Genomic DNA, 14260 nt, shown 5'->3' on the forward strand with positions numbered 1-14260 from the left:
CGGAAGCACGGACCCGCCCCGCCGCCGGTCCCCGGGGCTGCCCGGCCGAGCGCGGCCGAGCGCCGCCGAGCAGATTCCGAGAGTAGCCGAGCGCTGAGCGAGCGCTGCTGAGGGGCGTGCGAGAATTGCCGAGCGTAGTCCGGGAGCTGCCCGTGAGCCGACCGAGGGTGCCCGAGTTGTGACCGAGTGTTGCCGAGTGTTCCCGAGCGCTGCCCGAGCCTTGCCGAACTAGGCCCGAGCTTTGCCGAACTAAGCCCGAGCCTTGCCGAACTAGACTCGAGTCTTGCCGAACTCTGCCCGAGCGCTGCCGAACTCTGCCCGAGCGCTGCCGATCCCCGCCGAGCGGCGGGGGGGAGCCGGGCCTGCAGTGGTGGCGGACGGCGAGCGCGGCCTGTGCAGGTGGTGAGTGGGCCCGAGGCGGGAGCTGCGGAAAGGTTGCGGCACTGTGTCCCTGATCCCTCGGGTAGAGCTGTCCGTGTATGGGTTTACGTTCGGGACTGCAGGGCTGGGGTGTCAGTGCTGTCCTTCTCACCGTCGCGGTGTGCCCTGACCGCACTTCCTTGCCTGTGTGGGCCTGGGAGGAAGATGTGTGTGTTTGTAAAGACGGGGCTGTGCGTGTTTCCCCCCACACCTCCTGTGTGTGTGTGTGTGTGTGTCTGTGTGCCCATTCCCCCTCAGTTACATGGCCCAGCCCTCTCTCTGTGTTTCTGTGACGGCATAAGGGGGAATGGCTTTAAACTGAAAATAGATTAAATATTTAGATTAAATATTAAGAAATTCTTTTCTGTGACGGTGGTGAGGCACTGGCACAGGTTGCCCAGACAAACTGTGGTTGTTTTATCCCTCGAAATAATGCCAGGCAGGATGGGGTCTTGAGCAGTCTGTTCTGGTGGGAGTGGTGGGAGGTGTCTCTGCCCATGGCAGGGGAGCTGGAACAAGATGGTCTTTAAGGACTCTTCCACCCCAAACCATTTGGTAATTCCTTGAATCTATGATTCTGTGATAACGTGCCCAATGTTGGCTTTTTTTGGCAGGTGTGCAGCAGGACTGTCCAAGCCATGATTGAAGTGGTGGCCAAGCTGGGCCGTGGGCCCGTGTTCCTGGCAGGGGAGGTGCTGGAGTGTGTGATCACCTTCACCAACCCATTGTCGGCCTTGTCCACCTCTGCCAGCAGGTACAGGAGCCTGTGCCAGTGCATGCACAGAGCCTTCAAGTGTTGGAGCTGCTTGGGTCCCTCCAGAGGGAACAGCCCCCTCTCCTCTCTGGAGTAGTAGTCATGGCTGCATTGTAGGGCAATGGTGCCAGCTCAGCCCCTTGTGATTTCCCTACTCAAGGCACTCCCTTAAGGAAGCCTTGCATCATCTCTCAATTTTGGGGGCGAAGCTGAGGTGATTATGCTGGTTTTGTGCCCCCAAGAAGTAGACAAGGAAGGAGGTATGCAGTTAGAGATTCTCTGTTGCTCAGGTGAACCCTCAGTGACAGTGACTGGCAGAAAATGAAGCCAAACTGGCTGTCAAAGTGGGCTATCTGGTCACACCAGGGTGACAGTCCCACACAGCAGCATCCAGGCAGTGTCATTATTTCCTGCATTTGTAGAAGGAGTTCTCTTTTATCCAGCAGTGCTGGACAGATCAATGTGATCCCTGCCTCCAGAGGTGGCAGACAAAGGGTCGGGTCTGAAAGGGGCACCTTCTGCAGCCACATTTTCTGCAGTGGTCCAGCCCTTGAGCACTGCATCTCCCCTTCTCAGTGCTGAGGAAATGTGAGAAGATGGGAGCTTCCCATATTGGCTCACAGGGGGTGACTCTGTGTCACCAGTAATCACCCAAAGCCTTCGTGTCCGCTGAGTGTGCGGCCTTGTCTGATTCCTTAGGGAGTGGAGAGTGCTTTCTCATCTTGAGTCCTTCCTGGGAAGTGCCTGCTTCCAGCCCTGTCAGGTTCAGCATGTTTTCATCACCAGGATGATGTTCACATGTGATTGTTTTGCTGGGCCCACTCACAGTGCCTGCAGTCTCAGCAGCAGAGGGCTTCTGTATTTATTGCCTTCCTTAACTTTCCATCTTTTCTTCCTGTTTCCTTTTGGCTGCTGAGATCAGGTTTCAAATTCAGCTGTGGCAGAATCATCCAGCTTGCTAGAGTTCTGTCCTCTGTGATGACAAGATGTCCTGTGTTTTGTCTGCTTCTGAAACATGTGGGACTGCAAGGGTACCAGGTGGCATGGTTTGGGGGGGGTTTCAGTGTACTCATGAGAGCTTCATTTAAAACTTCAGATGTGTTGTGATCTGTAGAAGACTGCCTCTTGAAAAAGAAAAGTTTTTAAAATAATAAAAAAGCCCCAGGTGATCAATGGGGCAAGACCTGGCTAAGTCAAACGAGTGGCAGCAGCAAATAGATTGGTGGTTTGGAAAATGAAGCTGTGGGTTGTGTAAAGGCAGAAGCCAGATCAAAGCAACAGGCAGAGAGACCTGTCAGAGCCTGGGAGGTTTTGGGGCTGACAGGTGGAGGGACAGCAAGGCCTCCTATTGAAAACAGGGGCAGGAAATAAATTTAATTAATTTGACGTGGAGTACAAGAAACAAATCTCTTCTACCCAGAGGTTGCATGGAGTGTGTCCCGTGTAGGCTGCAGGAGTTGTTGGGGAAGGTGAGACTGTAAGGAAGTGACCTCAGCACCAGTGCAGGATCCTCCACTGCTGAACAAGCACTAGCTGAGCAAGCCAGCTCTGCTGGCAGGAAGGGACATGCAAATTTTATTGGGACATCTGGCTAGAAAAAATGAAAACAATCCAGTGGCATGTTGTAAAACTATACTGAAATAGAAAGAAAAAATACTCAAAATATGGTGTTTGAAGGTATTGTAATCAAGCTAAGCTCTAAGCTTATATAAAATTAGCAAACATTGCCTCAAGCAAGAGCAGTTCTCTGCTTCCAAACAACAGGTACTTTACAAGAAAAAAACATATGGCAGCCCTATGTCAGTTGTTACCAGAAAAAGACATGCTGGTACTTTTGAAAATGCAGAACTACAGCTGTAGGGCTCAAAGCAACTAGGTACAGTAACTGAGGTGTGCTTGGGTAAGGGCAGCCAGCACATACAAGAGATCAAATGGCACATCATTAGTCAGCTGACACAAATACAGCACACCTTTTTCCCTAGTTCATCTAGACCTTTAACTGCTCTGATGTGTCACATGGAGGGACATTCGTGTGCCACAAAAAATCCCTGTGCCGCCTAGAGCTCTGTTGTTGGTGCTTACTAATCAGATTGTGATGTTAGAAAACACCAGAGGAACTATTCACTGGCTAAACTATAGAGACCACTATTGAAAAAATAAATAGAGGAGTGATTTGGAAACTGAAAGGTGTCACTAGTACCATGGGAAGTGCCCTATGGAATGGCTGATGTCACAGCAGAGTCCAAAACATGAGACTGTTTTTTGTGCTGGATGCGTGGCCCTACATTAATTGCTGGGGCTGTACTGAGGGGGGTCAAAATGACAGCTTTGCCTCCCCTATTGCCGTCAGCAAAGTCCTTGCATAAGGAGGTGTGAGTAGGTCCTAATGAAAGACCCAGGAGCATCCTCCTTTGGTCTGGCACAAACAGCAGCTGATGTTCTTGTTGGGGATGGTGCTGTGGGACCAGAGAGAGCATGTCTGTGCCTACCTGCTCTGAGGAGTGTTGGGCTTGGGGCATCTCTGTGCTGTGGGCAGGGACATCTGAGCCCAGGCTGCATGAAGTTGTTGCTTTAGAATTTACCCACTTCCCTAATGATTGTGTTGTCACCAGAGTGCTGATCTGTGCAAGAGCACAGAGGGATTTGTGGCTTGGGATTTAACTCCTCATGGCTGAGAGTCCTGTGCCAGGGTCCACGTGCAGCAGCTTGAGGTGTCCTCCCAAGAGTGCATGAGTGGCCAGTTCTAATCTGTGGGAGATGCAAAAGATGAACAAATGAGTAAGGCTTTGGACTGGATCTTGAAACAGTTGATCTCAGCATGTTGGGTGAAAAGATCCCCGTGAAGTTTTGCACAAGCCCCCTGGTCTCTGGTCCTCATAGAAGGGGACAGGGGCTCCTGACCTCTGCTGCCTGTTGTCCTCTGCCATGAGTGTACAGCACGTTTCTTGGAGCAGATATGTTTTATCATGCCATGTCAGTGGTGTGCTGATGGTGTTGTGGCTCAGACTGCAATTATTGCTGCTTAAAAAGAGTCCTTGGGCTGCAGAGCCAGGCTTTGGGTGAAGCTGTTGTCAGCAGCTGGGGTGGAAGTGGCTTTGAGTCAGCTTCCCAGCTTGAGCTTACTTCCAAGGCTTGTTTGGAAGGGGACTGTGAGAGTAGCTTCAGTGACAGTGAAGCAACACCTTCTTCCTTCCAGACAAGCAGTCCTGCATGGAGCTGAGCTGACAGAGATGCTCTTCTCCCAGTTCCTGCCTGCTGTAACTGAGGTTTAAAGCAGAGATATGAGTGTTGCTCTTTGCTTTCAGTGAGATGCTGGCATGGGCCAGCGCCCAGATCCACTGCCAGTTTCACGCCAGCGAGAACCGGGTGGCACTCCCTCCCTCTGATGGCAGCAAGCATGATGTGCAGGCAGAGAATGAGACTGTCTTTGTCCCCAACAGAGGTGAGTGCCACTCCTGCCTGTCACCCGGGTAGGGACAGTGAGAGCACAGTGAGCAGGAATCAAGCAGACCACTATGTGTGTGTCTTGATGCAGCATGCATCAGGAGTACAAAGTTGTGTTGCTTTCTTGGTGATAGATGTTATGGGACATTGTTAATACTGAAATCACAGTGACAGTTGTTTGTCCAGCTGCAGTGGCAACGTCTCATAATATGACCAGAGCAAGAGATGCTTCCTCTCTGGCTCTCTTCTCCCTGTTCCTCTTCATGGGGATAAAGCTTGACTGACCTGGACACAGCCTGAGGCTGTGCAGCATTCATGTGTTTCTTATTCTCTTCCAGGAGAGCGGGGTCAGTGCATCCTGTCCACACCACCGAAGATCCTCTTCTGTGACTTGCGACTGGATCCTGGGGAGTCCAAGTCCTGTGAGTCCTGTCTCCTCTTCCCCTGCTCACAGAGCTCATCTCTGGGGAGCTCTGCTTTCAAAACTGGCTTTGCACACCTGAGTGCTGCAAGTGTGAGGTCCTGGTGCTCACAAAACGTGGGGTGCTTTGGTTGGAGCATGAGTGCTGAGGAGCTGCAGCATCATCCAGAGTCTGTTCTCTGCTGTGCTAGGGCTGTGTACTGCAGTGTGTCCCCTGGCCTGGGGCCTTTGCTGCAGGTCCACTGTGTAGCTGCAAGGCATTAAACTTTTGAAATACCTAGTTGCAGCAGGAGGAATGGCTACACACACTTGCATTTCCTTGCCTTTATTTCTTCAGTCACACTGGTGTATTCTTGGAATTTAGGCTGGTGTCCTCCAAAGGGTTGTGCTTCCTCTTCAGGTTGTGGCTGTCCTGGAAATAAGAGTCTTCTAGTTTTCCTGCTGTGAAAGTGAGCACTCCTCATCTTCTCTGCTCAGAGCTCTCCATGTTTGAGTAGCTAGCTGTGGAAAGAGCTGAGTATGTGCTGCTCTCTCTTGGTTGGTGGCTGTGTGACCCAGCCTGTTCAGGTCATGTCAGATCTCCTTTGCATTCCAGTGGCCTGTGATTAGCAGCAATGATGTTAGGCCTCTCAGGCTGTGCATGGAGAGCTTTGCTATTTTCCCAGGGTCTGCTGGGAACGGTTGATGGAGACCTCTCACACTGCAGAGCACAGGGAGAGGACAGACAGTGCCTGTGCTGGGGTGGGCTCTGCTGGATCACTGAGCTCTGCAGAGCTGGAGGTGAACCTGCAAGTGAGACCAAGCAGCCGCAGGGTTGAGACATGCTGGTTTTGAAGCTGTGTCTCCTGCCTTTCTGGCTTTGGAGGGGCCTGACTGGAGGGAAAGGTGGACCTGGTGAAACCAGGCTGGCTTGCCTTAGTGGTTAGTGGGGTGGGGCAGTGCCATCGTGGGGCTGTGCCCCTAAACTGCAAAGCCTGTTGTCTGAAGACGTTTAGTTATTCACTTATTGTTGTACTGCAGCATGTTGGGGAAAGGTGGTGCCATGCCAGCAGGAAGGAGGAGGAGGCGGACACCTTATCTGGCCTGAGGCTCACCTGGATTCTTCTGTGTTCCTTGCTGCTTGCAGTTTTGGGGCTGGAGCATCCATTCCCTGGGAGCAGAGGGAAGTCCCTTTTCCTGGCACACTTTAGGCAGGTTGGGCAGTTTCTGGGATAACAGATCAGTGACGACAGCCCAAGTTCCAGGTGGCTGGGATGGATTGAGGGATTGACTGTGCACTGGCTTAACAGACAGAAGCTGTTCAACCCCCAGCCAAGCTAGGGATTTTCTACCCTTTCCAATGATGTCGTGATGTGTGTGTGCCCTCTTGCCTCTGGGTGGCACTGGCACAAGCAGCCTGCATCTGCCTGGTGCTTGGACACAGCTCCTCTGGAAGGACACAAACTCTCCTATTCTTTGAGGTTCCTTGGCTGCACAGTCCAGCCTTTCCCCTTTGCTGTGTGATTCACCTGTCTGTTTCATGTATCACATGTGATGTGGCTGCATGTGGCGCTGCTTTTTTAGCACTGAAGTCCCAGGCTGTATCACAGCCCTGGTCTCGTTCCTGCCAGGCTGTTCAACACCGAGCCCATCAGCCTGTGGTGCTGCTGCTGTCACGTGAGACTGCAGCTGGCACACTTGCAGACCATTCCTGGGGTCTCCTGCCAGCTCCATGGAGGGAGAGCTAAGGCTGTGTGGGTGTGTGTCTTAATTCTTCATTTCCTGTTTTTCAGAAGTTTTGAGTTTTGCTACGCAGTTTGGGAAGGGGAAAAAAAACCAAACCAGAAAACCCAAGAAATCTTAATTCTGCTTCAGCAATGTACCGTGTTATTAAACTGCAGCCAGAGCTGGCACATACAGCTGAGGTTGTGTCAGACAGTCTCTTGATAAAAGGACTTGTTTTCATTTGCTGACCAACTTATTCCCCAATACCTTACTCTTTTATGGTGCCTATATGTTGAGGTTGACTCATATCCCAGCCCTTTGACACGTGGCCCAGGCTGAACTCTTTAAGTTTGTCACCATGAAGCTTTTTCTCAAGTCCTCAAATAATTTCTGTGGCTGTTTTGCCTCCACTCTGGTTTTGTAATACCTTTAAAAATTTGGTAGATCACAGAGAGGGGAGGAAATGGAAGCAGCCTGGACACAGGCCAGAAGGCCAGCCAGAGGGCGCAGCAGGTGGGTAAGGAAGGCATTTGTAGTGCAGGAATGTGCTTCCTTCTGGGATATGCACGGAAGCTGGGACTTCCTGAGTCTTGACATTCCTGAGCCAGGTAGCAAACTGTCCATCCTTCTCTGACTGTGGTGGTCTCTGCTCAGATTATCCTCACTGTGCAGGAAGGTCTTTGTGAGCCCTCTTGTTGAGGTATGGGGGTTACAGAAGTCTGCTTCTTTCCTTGGAAATGTCTGATTTTCCTCCCTGGCAGGGTAGTTCTCTGTTTTATCTGCACCCTTGTCCAGAAAGAGAGACTTGTGTTTTAAGGTGTGACATCCTGTCGCCACTACACACTAGCACAGTCTTTTTTCTTCCTTCCAGTCCTGTTATTTGAAATCCAGAAGTTATATTTAAAATGTAACCCTAACTTTTAATCTAAGCCTCAACATTCAGTGTGTGCCAGACATGGGAAGGATCTGTGGTTTCAGAGCAGGATGCTGCCCTTCCTCTGGCAGGGCGTATCTGCATTACGGTGGGCAAGCCAGAGGGGTGGAGACTTTCCACAGTTCACTGTTTGTGTCTTTCTTGTTTTACAGCATGTGGTTTGGGAAAGCTTCAGAAGTGTTCACACTGTGTCAAGAGGCATTGGGGTTTGTGTGGTGGCCAAGGAGCTCTAGGAGGGCTGAATGTGGTGAAAGTACCCAGAGCCCTCAAAGTCAGAGACTTTGTGATCTAAGTCATCAGCTTGTCAAGGGGGACAAACCACAGGTTGATGTGAAGGTTTCAGGAATTGTTCGTTGATCATTTAGCTGCAGTCCTTCAAAGAAAAACACAGGAGGAAACTTATTTGTTGCATAGTTTGAGGGTTTGTGTAAAGCAAAAGAGGCATGAAGTGCTGATCAATACCTGCATGGGACAGGACCTGGAGGAGGCTGTGCTGTGAGAGAGCTGGAGTGCACAGAGGCAAATTTGGGTTGAACTCATGATGAGTAAGTTTAGCTCTCGTGGTTGTATTCCTGGATTTTACGTCTTTCACATTCTTTGGAGACAAAGTTTGTGTGTGTGGTTGTATGTACTGGAAGCAGTATCTGGATGATGGTGCATGTGATGTGGGGAGCAGTGTGCCTGGTGCAGGGGAGCTGGGTTGTGCTTGGCTGCTGGAGGAAAGAGGAGACAGCAGAAAGCACCAGGCTCTGTCTCTAGCTCAGCACTGCTGCTCATAACACTTGGTGCAGGGAGCCTGCACACAACAGCTGCAGGATCTTCCTTCTGGCTTTGGAAAGCAAATTTTCTGCCCTCATTGCAGATTCATACTGTGAGACCCTGCCTGTGGATGGCCCGCCCTCGTTCCGGGGGCAGTCGGTGAAGTACGTGTACAAGCTGACCATCGGCTGCCAGCGCGTCAACTCCCCCATCAAGCTCCTGCGCGTGCCCTTCCGCGTCCTTGTGCTGCACGGTAAGGCCACGCACTGCCCTCCCTGCACAGGCAGCCCGGGCTGCACCCTGCCCTGCTGATGCTCTCACCTCCTTCCCAGGGCTCAAGGATTACCAGTTCCCACAGGATGAGGCTGTTGCACCCTCAAACCCCTTCCTGGAGGAGGAGGAGGGCTTGAAGAAAGACTCTCGCCTGGCAGACCTAGCGACAGAGCTGCTCATGGTGGCCACCTCCCGACGCAGCCTGCGTAGGTCATACTCCCTGCTCAAACCTGCTGTCCTTCCTAAGAGGCTGGTCAAGGAGAACATCTCAGGGCCAGCTGCAAAATATTTCTCACTGACAAAGTTCCAACTATAGCTGTGTAGCGGCTCTATCAGGGCCTGCTTGGGTGAGAGCCTCCTAGCCAGTCTCAGGCTGTTCCTACTTCAGACCGAGAGACCCTCTGCCCATGGCACATGGCAGCCAGTGTGGGGTTTGCCCGTGCTCACTGCAGAAATTTCCCAAAGGGTATACCACTCTAGGGACCTGAACAGGAGGCATGAGGTCATGTCATTAACCCGGGGCACTGCACAGAGCAGAGCCTTGTGCTGCCACAACCCTTTTCCCTCTTCTTCCTCCACAGACCTGTATAACATCAGCAACACTCGTGGGAAGGTGGGGACGTTCTGCATCTTTAAGACTGTGTATAAGATTGGAGAGGATGTCATTGGGACCTTCAACTTCTCAGAAGGAGATATTCCATGTCTACAGGTCATTGCTGTGTCCGGGATTACTGGGGAGAGGCAGGGGTTTAAGGGTGAGGGATGTGGAGAAGGGTTTGGGGTGGCACTGGGCTGTGAGGGTTTCTGGTGGGACCCAGCTGGCGTCTCCTTGTAGTCTGAGGAGGACAGTGGTCCAACCCCAAGCTCCATTTGGAAAATGGACCCCCCCAAGGCTTTGCATGAGGTGTGTATGAGGTTGTGAGAGCAAGCACCCTTCCAATTGCCCTGCAGTTCTCAGTGAGCCTGCAGACAGAGGAGAGCATCCAGGAGGAGTTCCAGCGCCGGCGGGGGCAGCCTGTCTCCTTCACCGTGCACGCCCGCCATCAGGAGTCCTGCCTGCACACAGCGCAGAGCAGCTTCAGCCTGCCCATCCCCCTCAGCTCAACCCCAGGATTCACCACCAACATCGGTTAGTACCCACCAGGGAAGGGACACACCCCTGCTTGTCTCTACAGGAGGACTGCTATGTCCCCAGCCCTGGCCTTGCTCAGCAGAGCTGTGTCCCTTGGGAGGGAGCTGGCCTGTGTGAGTGGGGTCATTTGCTGTCCCCTTTGCCAGGGCAGACTGTGCTGAGACAGTTGCTGTCCCTGGCACTTGTGGGTGTTATGTGCTGACTGCCCTCTTGCCCACAGTGTCCCTGAAGTGGAGGCTACACTTTGAGTTTGTGACTTCTGGGGAGTCAGCGGGGACTTGCTTGGTTCGTGGGAGCCAATCGGAGGCTGTCACCTGGACTGGGGTGGAGCAGATGGAAGTGGACACCTTCAGCTGGGACTTGCCCATCAAAGTTCTTCCTACCAACCCCATCCTGGCTTCCTACGTATCTCAGTTCTCCAGCACTAACTCCATCACCATCTGACTTAGGAGAGGTTGTTGGCTGGCAGAGCTGCAAGCGCATGCCACCAGTGGGAATGGCAGGCAGGGCTGTCACCAGTGTGCTGTGCTGCACGCATCCCAGTGTTCCCTTGGATCCATCTGTGATGTCCAGGTGGGCACCAGACATGTCTGTCCTGTCCATGGTTGGAAAAATGCTGCTTGATGCAGTGTCTTGTGCTGCAGCCCCCAGCTGGAGCTGGACCCTTCCTGCCTGGGTGAAGGTGCAAGTCCCAGCACTCAGCAAAAAGAAATTTGTCTTCCCAGGGAACCGCTGATGTGCCTTGGTCTCGTATGGGGCTTCCAAGAAGGAAAGGCCCATCCCAGGGAGGGGAGAGGGGAGCTCTTCCAGTGAAGCTTCATACCACACTTGGGTGAAGGCTGTGCCCTTACAGAGACCCTACAAGCAGAGATCTGGCATCCAGGTGAAGCACAGTGGCCACCTGGGCTGGGTGAGACCCTTCTCTTCTGCCCTGGCATGTGTCCTGCCTCTTGGAGAATTGTCCTACACATGGAATCCAGTGCTCCAGCCACCCCCACCTGGAGGAGGCAGGTGGTGGCAGGCCAGCCCTGTGCTCCTGGCGTGTGCTGGTGAGCAGGCGTGTGCATGCCTGTGCTGGTCAGTACAATTGTGATTATTCAAAACTGGGCAGCACTGAGTCCCTGGGCTGTTGTCTGCCTGGGCTACTGGTGTGCGCTCCAGCATCCTGCTGGTCTTTGGATCCTTGGGGTGCTGTAAGGAAAGCATGCTGTGCATCCAAGAGCTGGCACAGAGATCTCCCTGCTCAACAGCCAGCTCCCCATTTTTACTGAACTTTCCAATGAACTTTCCTCTTTGCATGGAAATGTAATAAATATCTGAATGTGCAAAACTCAGCTTTCCCAAGAGCCTTATTCCTACATTGTTCCCGGTGCTGAACATCCCACCTTCTACAGCAATCACAGGCTGGAGACCTCTTTGTTCAGTACCTTTATTGCAAGAACAGAAACATCTACACAAGGCTCTGCACAACACAGGCATGGCACCAGCTGGGGCAGCTGCCAGGGTGGCTGCCTCCACCCTGGCACTTGGATTGCTTCTGCTTCTCCTGAACCCTCCCCACCCTGCTCCCCTGCCAGTGGGGATGGGGCTCTCCCCTGGGGACACCCTGTTCTGCCACCCACCCTGGGCTGGCTCTGTTGCAGTGTTGCCCAGGGCTGGCCTACAGTGCCAGGGACCCCAGGAGCTTTTGGAGCAGGGGCATTAGTGGTTCCAGAGGTGGGTTGTGCCCCTTGCACTCCAGGAGCAGAGAAGGGGCTGGACAGGGTGTGGGGATCCTGCACGAGGTGCCGTGGTGACCCCAGGGAGCTGCCCACAGCTGCTGTGCAGAGGAGTGCAGGTCTGGGAGGGAGTAGGGAGCTGCTTTGCTTGGGGCTGGGTATGGGAATGCAGGACTGCCATGGAGCGGGCTGATTTAGTCCTGTAGCCTTATTTTAGTCACTGAAGGTTTTCTGCCCACCTGGAGGAGATCCTGTAGAATCTGCATTTCCACGGTGTGCAGAACACCTCACAGGGACGACGCCCTGGTTCAGGAAGCTGAAGGCAGAAGCAAGGCTTGGTACCATGGTGTGTGGATAGTGGTTTCCTTCGGAGGTGCGGGCGGTGATGCCTCTACAGGGTGGGTGGGGCAGGTCGAGCATGCGGGCGGTGTGCTCTGGAGGGGAGGGCGGCGCTGAGGAATGCGGGGCGCTGCCGAGACTCTATCTGCTGAGCCCCGCACCCAGCACCTTGTTCACCAGCGGCTCGGGGGTGCTGGCCGAGCCCCACTCGTGCTCCACGCTCTTCACGCACGGCAGGCTGGGGTTGGCTTTCTGCACTACCGAGATCTGGCAGGTCTGTGAGTCGTAGTGGGCCTCGCACCAGTCAGGGAAGTCGATCGGGTGCTGGGTGCTGTGGGAGAGGACACGGTGCCGTCAGGACCCCTGATTAGTGCCAGGGGACTGCTAACTGCGCTGGGTGGCTTCCTGTTGCCAGCCCCCTGCACAGGGTGTCTTCCAGACCAGCTCAGGCAGGCTGGGACACGGCTCCTGGCCCATCTGGGCATCTTGCTGTGCCAAAACATCCTTTCCAACTGCCCCAACTCACCCCACCTCCCTCAATGCCCTGGTGGGGTCCTGCCCACCTCTGCCTCTTGTTCACCGGGACCTCGGGCTCGCAGCCCTCCCAAGGCTCTGATACCAGCTGCATTTGCAGCCATCAGCTGCATTAGCAGCCACCAGACACCTGCTGCTGCAGGGACAGGGTGCTGTGGTGGGAGGTGACAGCCCGCCCAGCCCAGCCCCTCACTCACGTCTCACAGCAGCCCACGCCAATGGGGTGCAGGCAGGTGCAGAGCAGACAGTTGGTGCTCAGCCACGATTCCCCAATGGAGAACTGTTTCCCTTCGTACTCACAGGGAGCTGCAAAGGAAACAGTGGTCATGAGAACACATGGGCCTGTGCTGAGGGCGAGTGGAAGCCTCCTGGACACCCCTGTGCCCTGGACAGGGACAGAAGTACCATGAACCTCTCACCCACCTTGTGCTATGGAAGATAGATGGTGGTCTATCCACCATCCTGCAGGTATGGAATGCCCTGTCATCTCTTATGGGTGATATACCCATCCATCCTCTCCCGGCCCTGCCTTGTGGCTCTCACCACTACCCCACAGTCTAGAGCAAGAAGCAAGTGGCTCTTGCTTCCCTGGAGAGGACAAATCCAACACCCCTCAGGGTCTGGGCATTTCTGGAGCCCTGGGAGGAGACAACAGAGGGATGATGAGCTGCCCTCATCCCTTTGCTGCTAGTCCCACACATTCAGCCCCAGCCAGGCACCTACCAGGAGCCTTCATGGCCCACAAAGCTGTTTCTCAGCCAAAGCCCTGGGGAGCTGTTCTGTGGTTTATAGACTGCTCCTTCCACTCACCACTGGCCCATGATCCCATTCCTAGCTCAGCACAGTCCCTTCCATACTTCTCAGGCATAGGGAAGAGCCCTGCCATGCTGGGAAAGCTGAGGCCTCCTCTTCCCATCAGCCGCTTCCCATCTCACCTACCCACTTACCTTTAGCCTGGAAGTAGCATTTGGCCTGGGAGCCCGGCAGATGGAGGAGGAGGGAAAGAAGCAGGCAAAGCCTGCCCCAAGCACATCTCATCTTCTGTGCTTGCATGGCCATAGATGGTTGAGCTGGACTTGTTCGCTTTGCTTCTCTATTGCCTTTGCTCCTTTGCCTTCTCTTTCTCTTTCTCCCTCTCTGCCTTTTTAATGCTCTCTTCCCCTGATCCCAATGAGAGATATTTATAAAGTTCAGCTTTACGACGCTGGCCACCAGCTGTGCCCCACTGGAAAAGTTGTAAAACTCATTTCCTGATTTGAAAGGCATGAAAACAAGAGGTAGGATCAAGATTTTTAACAAGCTGTGAAAAGCTGATTCATGCCCTCCAGAAATTTCTCCAGTTGGAAGCCCCTGTGGGTGCAAGGCTCCACAGCAAAGGGAGATCCAAAGGTCCCCAGCAGCGTTGCCCTCTGCAGTGTGGTGAGCACGTAAGCAGCAAGCACGGGAGACCCTGGCTCCTGACCAGAAGAGCTCCAGGCTCCCCTCTGGTCATGCTGAGTCGTCACTGCTCCTTCAGAGCAAGCCAAGGTTTTGGGAGCATCCCATCTCACAGTGACCAGAGCAGCACAAGCATTCTGCTAACAGTGTGGGATGCAAAGGGCACCATCCTCACTTGGGGATGGAGGTGCTTGCACCCACTCCTGAGTACCACATCATGGAGCTTTCACCCCAGCCTGGGCTGCAGCTGTGCCAGGTTCATAGCCATGCATGGGCTGGGGATGGGGACAGCAGGTTTAAAATCACAGGATCACAGAATCATAGAATCACAGAATCATAGAATCATAGAGTCATAGAATATGCTGAGTCAGAAGAGGCCCATCAGGATCAC

At 53.5% G+C, this 14260-nt stretch overlaps 2 protein-coding genes across 4 annotated transcripts; one reads left to right on the plus strand and one right to left on the minus strand.

The window, feature by feature from the left end:
- The first annotated feature begins 8 nt into the window (after positions 1–8).
- On the plus strand, positions 9–11175 carry RGP1 (RGP1 partner of RAB6A GEF complex). 3 transcript variants are annotated; one of them, XM_054652307.2, is made up of 9 exons: positions 11–402; positions 1035–1174; positions 4480–4616; positions 4957–5040; positions 8540–8689; positions 8769–8915; positions 9291–9418; positions 9661–9838; positions 10062–11175. In XM_054652307.2, the coding sequence occupies exons 2-9, from the start codon at positions 1059–1061 to the stop codon at positions 10283–10285; spliced, it is 1164 nt and encodes a 387-aa protein (XP_054508282.2). In that variant the 5' UTR covers positions 11–402; positions 1035–1058; the 3' UTR covers positions 10286–11175. The 3 variants fall into 3 exon arrangements, with proteins under 3 accessions (XP_077028453.1, XP_077028452.1, XP_054508282.2); XM_077172338.1 differs by lacking the exon at positions 8769–8915 and having other exon boundaries at positions 9–402; XM_077172337.1 differs by lacking the exon at positions 1035–1174 and having other exon boundaries at positions 9–402.
- Positions 11176–11981: 806 nt separating this feature from the next.
- Positions 11982–13491, minus strand: MSMP (microseminoprotein, prostate associated). The gene is made up of 3 exons (XM_054652308.2): positions 13380–13491; positions 12630–12738; positions 11982–12229 (listed from the first exon to the last, which is right to left on the minus strand). Exons 1-3 carry the CDS (start codon positions 13489–13491, stop codon positions 12040–12042), a joined length of 411 nt encoding a protein of 136 aa, XP_054508283.2. The 3' UTR covers positions 11982–12039.
- Between the last annotated feature and the right edge of the window lie 769 nt (positions 13492–14260).

Source organism: Agelaius phoeniceus, chromosome Z (assembly GCF_051311805.1).
Source record: "Agelaius phoeniceus isolate bAgePho1 chromosome Z, bAgePho1.hap1, whole genome shotgun sequence".
NCBI lineage: Eukaryota > Metazoa > Chordata > Aves > Passeriformes > Icteridae > Agelaius > Agelaius phoeniceus.